This window comes from Callospermophilus lateralis, chromosome 8 (assembly GCF_048772815.1).
Source record: "Callospermophilus lateralis isolate mCalLat2 chromosome 8, mCalLat2.hap1, whole genome shotgun sequence".
NCBI lineage: Eukaryota > Metazoa > Chordata > Mammalia > Rodentia > Sciuridae > Callospermophilus > Callospermophilus lateralis.
Genome location: NC_135312.1, coordinates 65,354,054 through 65,366,962, shown reverse-complemented (window position 1 = coordinate 65,366,962; position 12,909 = coordinate 65,354,054). Strand labels below are relative to the sequence as shown.

The 12,909-nt window shown below is 33.2% G+C and overlaps 1 protein-coding gene across 1 annotated transcript in view; it reads right to left on the bottom strand.

Annotated features, from left to right (window-relative positions):
• Cds1 (CDP-diacylglycerol synthase 1) overlaps positions 1 to 12,909 on the bottom strand; it is a 64,628-nt gene that overhangs the window by 4,153 nt on the left and 47,566 nt on the right. The window contains exons 6-11 of the mRNA XM_076864785.1: positions 11,768 to 11,826; positions 9,576 to 9,658; positions 8,225 to 8,312; positions 5,731 to 5,799; positions 3,464 to 3,616; positions 1,737 to 1,856 (exon numbers count right to left, since the gene is read on the bottom strand). Of these exons, the coding sequence (XP_076720900.1) occupies positions 1,737 to 1,856; positions 3,464 to 3,616; positions 5,731 to 5,799; positions 8,225 to 8,312; positions 9,576 to 9,658; positions 11,768 to 11,826 (572 nt within the window). The remainder of the gene's footprint in view (positions 1 to 1,736; positions 1,857 to 3,463; positions 3,617 to 5,730; positions 5,800 to 8,224; positions 8,313 to 9,575; positions 9,659 to 11,767; positions 11,827 to 12,909) is intronic.

Sequence of the window (12,909 nt, the reverse complement as noted above, 5' to 3'; positions counted from 1 at the left end):
ACATTAACAAGTTTGAAAAAAAAAACTATAAAATTCTTATCTGTAAGTGTCTTTCTGGCACCATGGACTCTATAAAGAAAATACTATTAAATTTTCCCACTAATTACAAATTTATTTTATCACTGCCAACAGATTAAAACTATATCTTTCAAATACGTGCTCAATTTAGAATAATTACTGAATTGACCCAAAGCATCAAAATAACACTGATTAATCATTAATTAAATCTAGCATTAACTTCTTTTCATTGAAGAAAATTTTCTAAATATTATATCAGCTATTACTAATCTAATTTCCTTCTCTTTAGCCAGAAGTAATTTGTGAAATATTTTAATGTGGTTGACAGATGTACAACTGGTTCTAACTCATGTTTATTCTAATAGTTCTTATTCTGAAATAAACATTTTACTTCTATGATAAATATTTCTTCTTCTTTTTTAGTGTTGAGGTAAAAAAGAAAATCAAAGCAGCTAGCTCATTCGGGACACGTTAGTTAGTCCATTAAATGGCCAAATTGAGAGGATGAGTAATAAGCCTTTGCAAACTGACTTGTCTGAGCACCCAAGAAATGGAAATACCTAATTGCTCTAGCTCACTCAAGTAACCTAAACACATACAAATGCCAACCATAATCATACCTTCATTTCAGACATGCAAAAAATATTTCACCATTTAATGAGAACTCTTGGACTAGAGACCATTAAAACAAATACCATATTAACTATAAAATTTCTCTGTTTAAAACAATTATTGAAGAACTCTTTGGTTAATTTTTGTCAATCTACTTCCTTCCTTCTCTTCCCTACCAAGTGAAGCATAAGAGAACCACAGCAACTCAATACCACTCTGCAGATGGTTAGAAACCTTTGCAAGGTACTCATCCTGGGTGGCTGCCTTAGATTTCTCTGCAGGATTTATTCTCCTTCTCTTCTCAGATGCCACCTCTCAGAGAGGCCTTCCATGGCCATCCCACCTTCAAAACCTATTCCCTAACCCCTAATGGCATACATTTCCATCTTAACTTAGTGAAACCACATGAGGGAGACTGAGATAACATCACTTCCCTGATGCTCTATCTTAACCAAACAAAACATAGGGTGATTTCAAGTATCAGGAGCAGGGTCAGCAAACTAGGTTGCACAGACCAAATTCAGCCCACACCTGTTTTGTAAAGTTTTAGTAAAACCCAGCCACAGTCATTCATGGAAACATTGTCTTTGGGGTAGGGGTGTTCACGCTGCAATAGCAGAGTTCAGAGCTGAGCAGCTGTAATAGGACAGATGGTTTGCAAAACGAAAAACAACTCATTATTTGCACTTCCCCATAAAGAATGTGATGACTTCTAATTTAGCACAATGATAGTTACATATCCAACAGCTCTTCTGCATATTCTGTCAAGTGAGGTTGGCAAAACCCTAAACTTTAGACAATTGATGGCTAGATTTTTGGATGAACACTTGAAAGGATAACATTCTGTGTTTATACCAACATTAAAGGAACATGATATTTCTATAAGAGGCTGACATGATACTTAAAAATATACTAGGAAGGTATGGCCAAAACCTAACAAAAAGAACACATTCTAACTAGCCAGACAGCCTTTTTGAAAAGTTAAAACAAATTAGAGGAATAGTTTTTGCCTAAGGTCTTAATGTAGACCTACAGGAGATCAAATTCTAACCAAGATATATATTCTCTAATTATGTTCACTAACAACAAAGAATCTAAATACATACCTTAATTTTGAAAGCTCTTTTGAACCCACTGGCAAAGAAGCCTCCAAATGGGCCAATTAGAGATGCAAATGTTGAAAGAGCAATGCTGTGTATCTGGAAAGGATATAAACTCACTGTTTCCTAAAGAGGAAAAAAAAAAAAAGGGAGAGGGAAGGCAATATTGGAAATATCTGCATTAAAACTGTATTTGAGAATAACACCTAATCTAGGAACCATGACATAAACACTAATTCAAAGCATATGCCATATTTTTGTTAACTTTTTATAATCTTCACAGATCATGGAAGAAAAACATTATAAGCTCTCTGTCATCTACTGAGTCAGTGCCTCTGTTTTCTCGGCAGCATACTGCCAGGCACCTGCACACTGAATCCTGCTACTGGTGCGATACCTTCTGTTTCATCCAAGAACAGTGGCAACAATTGGGTTGTAGGGCATACAGCTTCACTAATCTTTACCTATGTTTTGTTTTGTCACCAGTAATACTTTATTTTTGTTGTTATATAATTTAATTTTGTACTTTATTTCACTTAAATTTCATATGATGAAATAAGGGGAAAATTGGCTCTTTCTCTTGAAACTAAGTATAATGCAATGGAAACACAAAAATAAGAACTGCCAAAATGAGCTTCAGCAAAACAGTTACAATTACAAAAGATTTAGGGAAAAGATAATAAAAAGAGACTCCTGCAGTCAAATTATTTTCTGAACTCATAGCTTTTGCTTCCCTAAGTACAATTATACAGAAAATAATAACGTGTGTAGTATGAGAAAGGTGTTTGATAACATGACCTTTTGGACCTGTACTCAAAGCAATGGTCTTACCTGGGACCAAAGATTGACAGCATTAAATGCTTTTACAGCAGGTAACAGGAGGTTTGGACACTGAAAAAATTCTTGGTATTCATGTATTGAGGTCAAGAAATAATTTGTTGTTTAATCTACTACTAACAAATTATGGATTTTAGTTAAAAACAAAGTGATTCAGACACACAGACATGCACATGTGCACACACCCATGACTTGAGCCCCCATTTTAGCCAAACATACATGAATCCCAACAAGAGACCAGGTGGGCTCTCCTGGATAGCATATCAACATCCTTCCATGTGACACCTCAGAGATGCTTTAAATTGCTATGTGCTCTTGGAAGGAAAACTCATTTTTTAGGAGAAGTTTTCTGTAGTAATAAATGTCCTCTAAAAATCAAGGGCTCTTTTAAATGATAAATTTTAATTGAGTTTTAAATTGAGTTAATTCATACAAGTAACATGTAAAAGTCATTAAAATATTTTAAAATATTTGATAGATTTTTATAAAGTCATTTTTAAAATACACACAAAATAAATTACTATCAGTAATGAAATCATAAGGCAAATACATTCCTAGTATACAATTTGCAATATTAACTCATTTTATGTTTATAAAAATCACAAGAGAATAGAGTATATTATTGATTATAATCAGACATAAAAAGCACTTCAATATGACAAAGTTAAAAATTATGCATAAAATTGGTTCCTGTTAAAATCTAAATCTCATTTTTATTCATTTATTTTTAAAATTTTTGTGGTGCTGGGGATTGAACCCAGGGCCTTGTTTGTGCATGTGTAGTAAGCATTCTACCAACTGAACTACATCCCCAACCCTAAATCTCACTTTTAGAGGAAGCTTACTTTTTGAAAGAAAAGATTCCTAACCAGGTGATATTGACCTTTTACTCTTACCTGTCTCAATACTGCCTGTAGGAAGGGAGGAAGTGAGTAACTCTGAAGCTGGAAAAGTTCTGTGGGCTCACATTCTGTGACAAAGGAGTTGACGTCGCTTCGGTATTCCACTGGGCACACAAAGTACTGGTATTTTGACAATACATAGGCAGCCTGAATAACAAAGAACTCATGAAACACTGCCTAAATATAGATATACAGATACAGATACACACAAAATGCCGGAATTCTCTGTATTAACTTTCTGCTATGTTTTTTGTTGTTGTTATTGTTTAGCAGAGCTGGGGATCAAACTCAGGACATGGCAGGTGCTAGGCAAGTGTTCTACCACTGACGTATATACCTAACCCCTCTGCTATATATTTTTCAAGTTTGAAGGTCATAATTTTCCCAGCAAAAGTCTTGGAAGACCTTTATAAAAAGCAATGAGGTCTCTGTACAACCACACAAAGCGTGAGGGTGTGACAGGAAGGGATAAGGTAGGGTAGCAAGGAAGAAAAAGAGAAGCTGATTTGAACACTTAGAAAAGCAATATAGCAAAATCTTACTTTTTAAAAATACAGATATTTAATCATAGGAGCTAAAAAGACATAAAGGACTGAATTTTAAGGATATAGGAAGAGTAAAGGACTGTTGTTTGTTGTACACAGCTTATATTAATTTTATCAACTAATAATTAACCAGTAATTCAAAATTACAAAGAAAACTGTACCAAATAATATGGTGAAAAGTCTCGTTGTTCTTCACCAACCCAGAAAACTCTGACTTAATTGTTCTTTTCCCTGGACACATCACCACAGTTTTTTAAATTAGTTGTCCTTAGCCATGGAAGTGGAAGATGCGTGAAATAAAATATTCTATGATAAATTTTAATTGCTAGATAACAGTTTATTCTCTTTTTCATTTCTCTTACAGTCATTGCCCCATTATATTATTTAAGAATGGTTTAAGAAATTCAAATATGATACTAGAAACAGATCAAATTGATTTTGCTTCCAGTTTCCTCAAAACCATTTGGTTAAAAATGTATATGTAATTTCATTAATCATTATTTTGTCATATATTACATTCTTGTGGAGCATCTTTATTTTCTTCCAATGATATGAGCTATTCCTATTGTCTAATTTTAATAATACCAAATTCTAATAGTATTACCTAAAGTTTTGATTATTCTTGTTTTTTGATAAACACTAAATGGGATTGGATATTTTTTCATTATTACATTTATCAATTGTTACCTCATCAATATAATATACCAAAAACTTTAGAATAATTTTATTAAATTTTATTAGCATATTTTAAAATTTTGAGACATGATCTTACTAAGTTTCTGAGGCCGGCCTTGAACTTGCAATGATCCTGACTCAGCCTCCCAAGCAGCTACTACACCCAGCTTCTATGGGAATTTTCACTGAAAATAAACTAAACTTAGAAATTAAATAGATGAATTATGGTGGTTTTCCCATCCAGGATAATGGCATATTTCCATTTATTTGTATATTTACTCTTTCTTGAAGTTTCATGTTGTTATTAGTTACTTCATATTTGGATCTCCAATATTTTATATTAATGACAACTATCAGGGACTAGACTCTTAAAAATTTGAACTTCCTAACAACAACCTTTTGTACATTTATTTTGTATCTAGTCATTTTATTGTACCCTTATTATTTCTCACTAGTCATCTTTTAATAAGAACACCATAATCATAAACTTAATTTTTAGACATGAAAAATACCCATTATTCAGGCTAAAAGTTAATATTAATTATTTGTAATTAAGGTACTTTTTCTGCAACTTAGGCTTACAGCAGGAACCACCCACTGAGCCAACTGACCAGCATGTGTTAAGACAGAGCTCTTCAACATCATTTGCATTCACTGCTATTACTCAAAGATAGTGCCTATCCCAGCACCTCTATCCCCAAGTCAAGCAGAGCAGCTATTAGAGACTTCCCAAACACAACAGAACAATTGTGGATCTCACATCTGGCTAAACACAGGACCACCGTGTGGAAGTTAATCATTCTGGGATAAGTCTGAGACATACGTCTTGTGTTGGGAAACAGATTTTGTTTAAGGTCCCCAGGGGATTCTGATATGCAGCCAGGATGACAGCTACTAGGGTACAGTACTGATTCTGTTTAGTAGGTTTCAATAAGTACATTATTAACATTTAGTGGTTTAATTTTTTAGGTTTAAAATAGACTAATAAACTCAGCACAGTTTTTCAAAATAAATAAAATAAAAAATCCTAGTAAAACTCACAATGAATCCAAACACGACTGTAGAAAAGAAACCGCCAATGAATCCTTCCCAAGTCTTTTTAGGAGACAACTAAAAAAGGCCAAATAAAATTTAAAAGTTACTGCATCACAAAATACAGACTCTGTTTAAGGTTCTCCTCAGTACTGTGCACATCTGTACCTTCCTTTTTTCTTAATGGAAATAGTCTTAACTCTTTTTCCTTCTTTCTATGATCCTGATTTACTTGTGCAAATGTTTTGACTAGCATCTAACACATAGTAGGCCCTCAAACGTGTGTAGCACGCTGTGAATATCTGTTTCTGTTAAACAGCCTCAAATTAATTTTTCCCCTCACAAAGAGCTATAAACTCCATATTGAAATAGTCATCCCATGACTTTTACGCTTCTCTTGGAATAAGAATGACACATATTCATTCCAAGTACACACTTGGTCAGATATGTTGACCTGCTACTGGCCAAAACAGAATTGAGTACAATGAAACAATGACATTGCAGCATACCAGGATTTTCATATATTTCTAAAATGCAATATACACAACAGATTTCTTTCTGAGATAGTAAAATAATCCATGGCCCCAAATACTGTATTCACTTCCCCAAGTATTCACATATCCTCCTCCCTTTTTTCACAATCTATCTCCAGAAAGAAAGGAATATGTTGTCTATTGTTTTCCTAGTCAGTGGGGCATTCAGGGAGAGAAATTTGGAGGAAAGTCTGGAATTCGTTGTTGCAGAGGCAGGAGAAACACACTGAGGAGTGGATGCTGTTATACTGCCCCAAGATGTCGATAACCACCACATGTGTGCAGGGATTGATCATCAAGAGATCACTGATGGTCTCTGTGATGATCACTTATTTAGAACAACAAGAACAGAAGCCCAATATCAGAGGGAAATTTCTGAGGATAGAAACAGGTTACAGGCTAAAGCTACCTGAGCTCTTTACAGATTTCTTATCCTGTTGTTCAAAAAGGGCAATTAGAAAAATGGTTGGCAGAAATGGTTTCATGACAAATCTGGAAAGAATTCTGCCTTAGAAAAGGGATGGATATAGCTTCTCTTAGATTCAGTGCCTGTGTTATTGCCATTAAGTAGGAGTGGCTTCAATTAGTGTCTAATTAGTTTAAATATAGCTTATCAAATCAAGTTGAACTCATATCATGTCAATTTAAAGGTCAGTTGCTCAATGACCGAGGATACCTTATACTGCTAATCCATCCTGACAAAATTATGTTTCAAATTGGTTACTGAGGGCTGGGGTTGTAGCTCAGTGGTAGAGGGCTTGCCTAGCACATTCGAGGCACTGAGTTCGATCCTCAGCACCACAAAAAAATAAATAAATAAAAGAATTGTGTACATCTACTTCTAAAAAAATTAAAAAGATATCATTAATTTTTTTAAAAAAAATTGGATACTGAGATTCCTCTATGGCTCTAACAGTATTTCTGAAGGCTTCCTAAGCCAAAACTAGCCCATATAGACATCTTGAATACTTACACTTGTTCTTATGCTGCAATAGCTTTAGGGACATTTGAAAGACACATACGTTACTTGGCCATGTCCCTATGGCTCAGCCTAATGCTGTGACTATACTCCTATAGTGGGAACAGTCTACGCAAGGTTTTCTGATGGGCATTTCTCCAGAAACACTTTGGCTACCCTATCTCGCTCTGATTTTATATCTGAACAATGGTTTTAGGCCCTTCAAAACTGCCCTCTAACAATAGCATCAAAGTAGCCAAGTAATGTATTTATGGGTCTATGATTGAACGCTTTGCCCAATTTGTAAACTGAGCGAATTCTATCTGAAACCCTGACATGAAAAGCTTTTTTTTAAATAAAGAAATCAGTTCAAGAAAATGGTTTCATTTCCATGAAATATTGGTTTGTTTCCTTCTTCCCCAAAATAAGAACTAGAGAATTTAATTCATTTCTTTCTTTGCCTCCATTACCCATAAACAGATCCAAATCTAAGGCAAAACAACATGGTATGTTCCTGTGTATTTTCCTTTCTCTTGTCTTAAGCTTTTATTCTTACTTGCATTGTATCAGTATTTTATTATAGAGCCCCAAATCCTTTTGTGAAATGCATTTGGATGTAAAAAAATCTTACAAATGGGCAAGAGCATATGAAGATGGTGCTTTAGGAAGTCTGGTAAAAGAGACAACCTGGGGAGACAACCTGGGGAGAGGGCTAAAGAACTGCACCAACGACTGATGAAAGAAACCAGCAGAAATGAGATACAGAGAAAACATGATGGAGTCCAGTCCTTTCTCAGGAGTCAAATGGGTAGCTGGTGAAGAACCCAGAAGGAATTAGTGGGAAATATGGCTCAAGGTCCCTCCACTGTACCTGCTAGGTGCAGCTAAGGAAAGTCAAGGTACCTCAGAAATCAAAACTTGTTTAACAATATCATGATGCTGGAAATGGTTTCCATGGGCTAATATTTAAGGAGAGTTTAGGAATGACTTGCTTATAACATTTTTCTATTACCTTAATTAAAGGAGTTCTTCCAAAAAAAAATCCAAAAAGGTAAGCAGTAATGTCATTGCAGATAACACTTGATATTGGAACAAGGAACCTTTAAAGAAAAAAAGTCAGCAGAAAAAAAGTCCTTATGATTAAATAGCAAATATTCATGTAAGTTCTGACTCATAATGAACCAATGTAATAACGCTTTGGATTACACTGTGGCCTAGTCCAGAACATAACATTTAACAAAAACATTATTTTTAAGCAGTAAATATCAACTAAATTTGCCAATTTAGCAATTAAGCAGAGCAAAATCTGTAAATAAACTAACATAGTAAGAGAATCTTGCTAACAAAAATATTAAATAATCAATTTCTACAGCTAGAGACAGTTAAATTTTAGTTTTATGAGGAACAAGTTATAAAAAATAAAATTTCTTTTAAGAAAAGCAGTCTTTTAAAATGGAAATGAGTCACTTGTTTAGACAGAGTACAATCTGCTTAATTTATACCAAGCCCTTAATGCAAATTCTCTTCAGGAACAATTATTAATTTTAATTCTTTTTATCTTAGACTGTAATCACATTAAACCCTACTAAATGGAAAGAATCTTTATACTTCAGTAACTGTCCCCCAGCAAAAGGTTTATATGACCATTTTAAAATAAATGATTTCAAGTGTCTGTAACACACATGCACACATACAAATCTTGGTTTAAAAAAAAAAAAGCATGATGCTCAAAAGGGTGTAAAATTTATTTTAAAAAACCTAAACAACTATAAAAAATTTTAATTAATGGGTTTAAAATAAATAGGTTTAAGACAAAATTCTGGGAGAAATAGGCTTTTTTTTTCTATAGTCTTAAGCTTTTTCTTCATTCCAACTAATTTTTAGTTAATAAAAACACTTTCCAAATCTACAAGCCACTGCTATAAAGCTAGCAATGCCATTCATCTAGAATCTGGAAACCTACTTCCACATAAAAGCAAATGAAAACCTTCCCAGCTTCGCTTCCACCCAGAGAACATGCATTTCCAGCACACTGTGGTGACAGGCAAACATCCATATTCTTTTTGCATTCCATGTAAATAATAAACTGTCAAAAATCTATCCTATGTAAAAGGTCACATTATAGTCTATTTGCATCTGAAAATGTAATTTGGGAGGGCTTTCTGCATTTTATTTAGAATTTTAAAAAACATTTTCATTTTATCTTCAACTGACAAATAGTAAGCAATGCTCAGTAATTTTTAATGGAACAGAAAAACAAGAGATAGAACATTTTAGTAGACATCTGCAAAACACTGCTTAATGTTAAAGAGTTTCAAAAGGGCTAGACATAAGCATAACACAGCATAATACTGTGCCCTTACCATATCATGCCTTCAAACAGATTTTGGATGACAAGATGTGACTGAGTAACGGTTATCAGTAAAGTGACATGTGTCCATGCGAACTGTTAATAGCCCAACGACACAAAAATTAGTAAACAGAAGTCATCAATGCAGCCAAGGAAGCAAGAGAAATTTTGAAAAACAAATTTCTGCCATGAATTTTGGTCAAAATTTGTAAGATAAGGTCATACAAAATAAATGCAGTTAGTAAGTGATACTCATTATATTGCCTACTAGAATCTTAACGTGATGAAAACACTTAAAGGTAATTTTAGTTTTATACAAATTGGAATGCCAGTAACAGTGAGATATACTACTAAATTTAAAGATACACATAAAAAATAAACCATAATCTAGAGTTACATGATTTAAATAATAATGAGAAATATACAACATTTAAATGGCAGTGTTCTATGGTGATGAAAATTTCAGAACCATTTTCCCTGCAGTTTATCATTCAAACTTTGAATTATTCTAACCAGAAAGATTCAACAGCCCTTAAATTTCATCTTTTGATACTTGAAAGTTGATCTTCACAGGTCTATTCAATGGCAGTATTTAATTTCAAATTTTCAAAAGCCTCTATGTTTTATCCTTCTGGCCTGAGAGATGGCTATCTGGATGACTTTTGGCACAATCACTATGAGTAGAATATGAACCAAGAGAGGCTAACATTTCTATGTACCATAAACATTGTCATTTTAACTGGACTTTATGATTTTTAAAAATAATTGAAATTTTGATTTATTTTTAACAAACCCAGTTCTCATCTTAGAAAACAGTATTTTATATTTGTTATTTTGCTTTATTCTATCTTTATCTGCTTAAAAGACCCAATTCTTTTATACTAGTTGCTCTGAAATGCATAACTGATTGGTTTTTTCTTTTCAATAGACACCATTTACACAGTGGTCTCTCCATATCCATGTCTTTCATCTGTGTGTTCAACCAATCACAGACTAAAAATAGTTGGTGGGAAAAAAACTGCATTTGTACTGAACACGTACAAACTTATTTATCTTGTCATTATTACCTAAATAATGGACTACAACAACTATTTACACGGTGTTGGGTATTCTATGTAATCTGGAGGTTATTTAAAGCATTTGGGAGGAGGAGTACAGGTTCTATGAGATGCCATTTTATATGAGGCCCTTGAGCATCTGTGGATTTTGGTATCCTGGAGGTCTCAGAACCAATTCCCTGAGGATACCAAGGGAGAACTGTTTTTCACAGGAGATTCTATTATTTCTAATTTGTCTTGATTCTTTGCAGATTTTCACTAAGAATTTTACTTTCTCAGCTCCACTGAAATTAGAAAGGTAAGAAATACTACGATTTCTTAGCAATAATAATTAGCACAGTATGTTGATGAAGAAAAGCAAAACACAAAAATGAAATATAATTCACACCTAAAATGAGCCTTACTAATACATGAATTCACACATCGAAACACTACATTGTATTTTAGTGTTATAAATGGCTACATTTTAAGAAAATAAAAACAAGTTCATCATGTAAAGTGACAAATTTCATAAAACAGACTTTGATTCACTGAACAAATAGCTTATGTCAAATAGAATTCTACAATTCTATCATTAACCATAACTACCAAGAAAATACATGCTCTGCTCTTTTTATGCTCACATTAACAGCAAGAAAACAAAGATAATTTCTACAAAACAATATAGTAGATACTTCTCAGACTTAGCAACTATCCAAGAGTCTATGAAAACTCTCCATAGTTCTACATATTTAGGGAATTCAAATACTTCGTTAAATTTTAGTCTTTGAAAATATTTAGAAAAAACTTTTAGTAAATTTTTTTTAATATTTATTTTTTAGGTGTACTTGGACACAATACCTTTATTTTATTTATTTTTATGTGGTGCTGAGGATCGAACCCAGGACCTCGCACATACTAGACGAGCGCTCTGCCGCTGAGCCACAACCCCGGCCCCGCTTTTAGTAAATTTTGAGAATAATTAAAAACTTTAATTCCTCAAATACTTGTCAATTTCATTTTTTAAGTTGAATAGTCATCCAAAATTGAAATATCTACGACATTCAAGCAAGACATCAACCAAAAGACTGTTATTTCCTCACTACAGAAAAAAGAGAGGTAAAGTTTTAAATTACATAGTGACTACAGAATAATGGTTAATACACACCATATAAAACTGCAGACGATAATGTTTCTTCACCAAGCTCAGTACAAACATGCAGAAACCTGTGCAGAACAAAAAACATGTGCTTGCTGTACAATTTGGTACAAAGCATAAGATTCCCTGAGCCCAAATAAACCAATTTCCTACATCTCATCCAGGCATATCCTAGGAACTTACTCATATGCCATTTTTCCTACTATTTTATATTAAGCATTTTAAATAAGTTTCCTGAGAAAAACAATCTTGCGATCTCCAAAGTGCCTAACATATTCCACAGCACAAATTCAATAAATATCTTCTTTTGCATTAATTAAATAAACTACTCCCTTGCTAATATGTGGATATAAAAAACAATTGAATTTCAGTTAAGTAAAATTTATTTGCTATGTCAATTCATCAAGACTGGGCAGTGGGTGTAGCTCAGTGGTAGAGATTTTGCCCAGCTTGTAAGACGTACTGAGTTCCATCACAACAAAAATGTCAATTCTTCAAGAATATGCACAGAATGTTTTCAATCTCTATACAATATGAAATTAATAATAACTATTATGGAAGCTAATATCTATTGAACACATTAGACTCTTGTATAAGCATTTTATACATATTAACTCATTTTAAATCTTCCACTATTTCTATAATATAGATACTATTATCATTTCCATTTTATAGATCAAAAAATACACAAAAGGTTTTATTAATTACTAAGGCTCACAGGGCTAAAGTAATTCTCAGATCCTACTGAGGCTCAAGACTCATATGGGTCCACAGAAACCCATGTTATCAAGATTCAGGTGAAGAGTAACTTAAAATTTCTCAGAACCATATTATAATAGCTATAATAAAATATAGTACTTTTAATAATTTCAAGATTTCCAATAGTATTTGAATTTATATTTGTATTCATAATTACAATGAAAACATAACTAAAAATCCTTGCCTAATTAAGAGAATCTAATAATCAAATACTAAAATGAGAATATAAAGTACTTCTTAACCCATATGCCGGTAAACTTCTAGAGATAGCTAGATATGCTTTTTAACAGAGGTGAGTACTGAGAAAAACATATAAACTCATAAATTCAGTCTGATTTCAGATGAACAGTCAGGTATTCTGTAACATCTTTGGAGTAGGTTCCCTGAGAGAG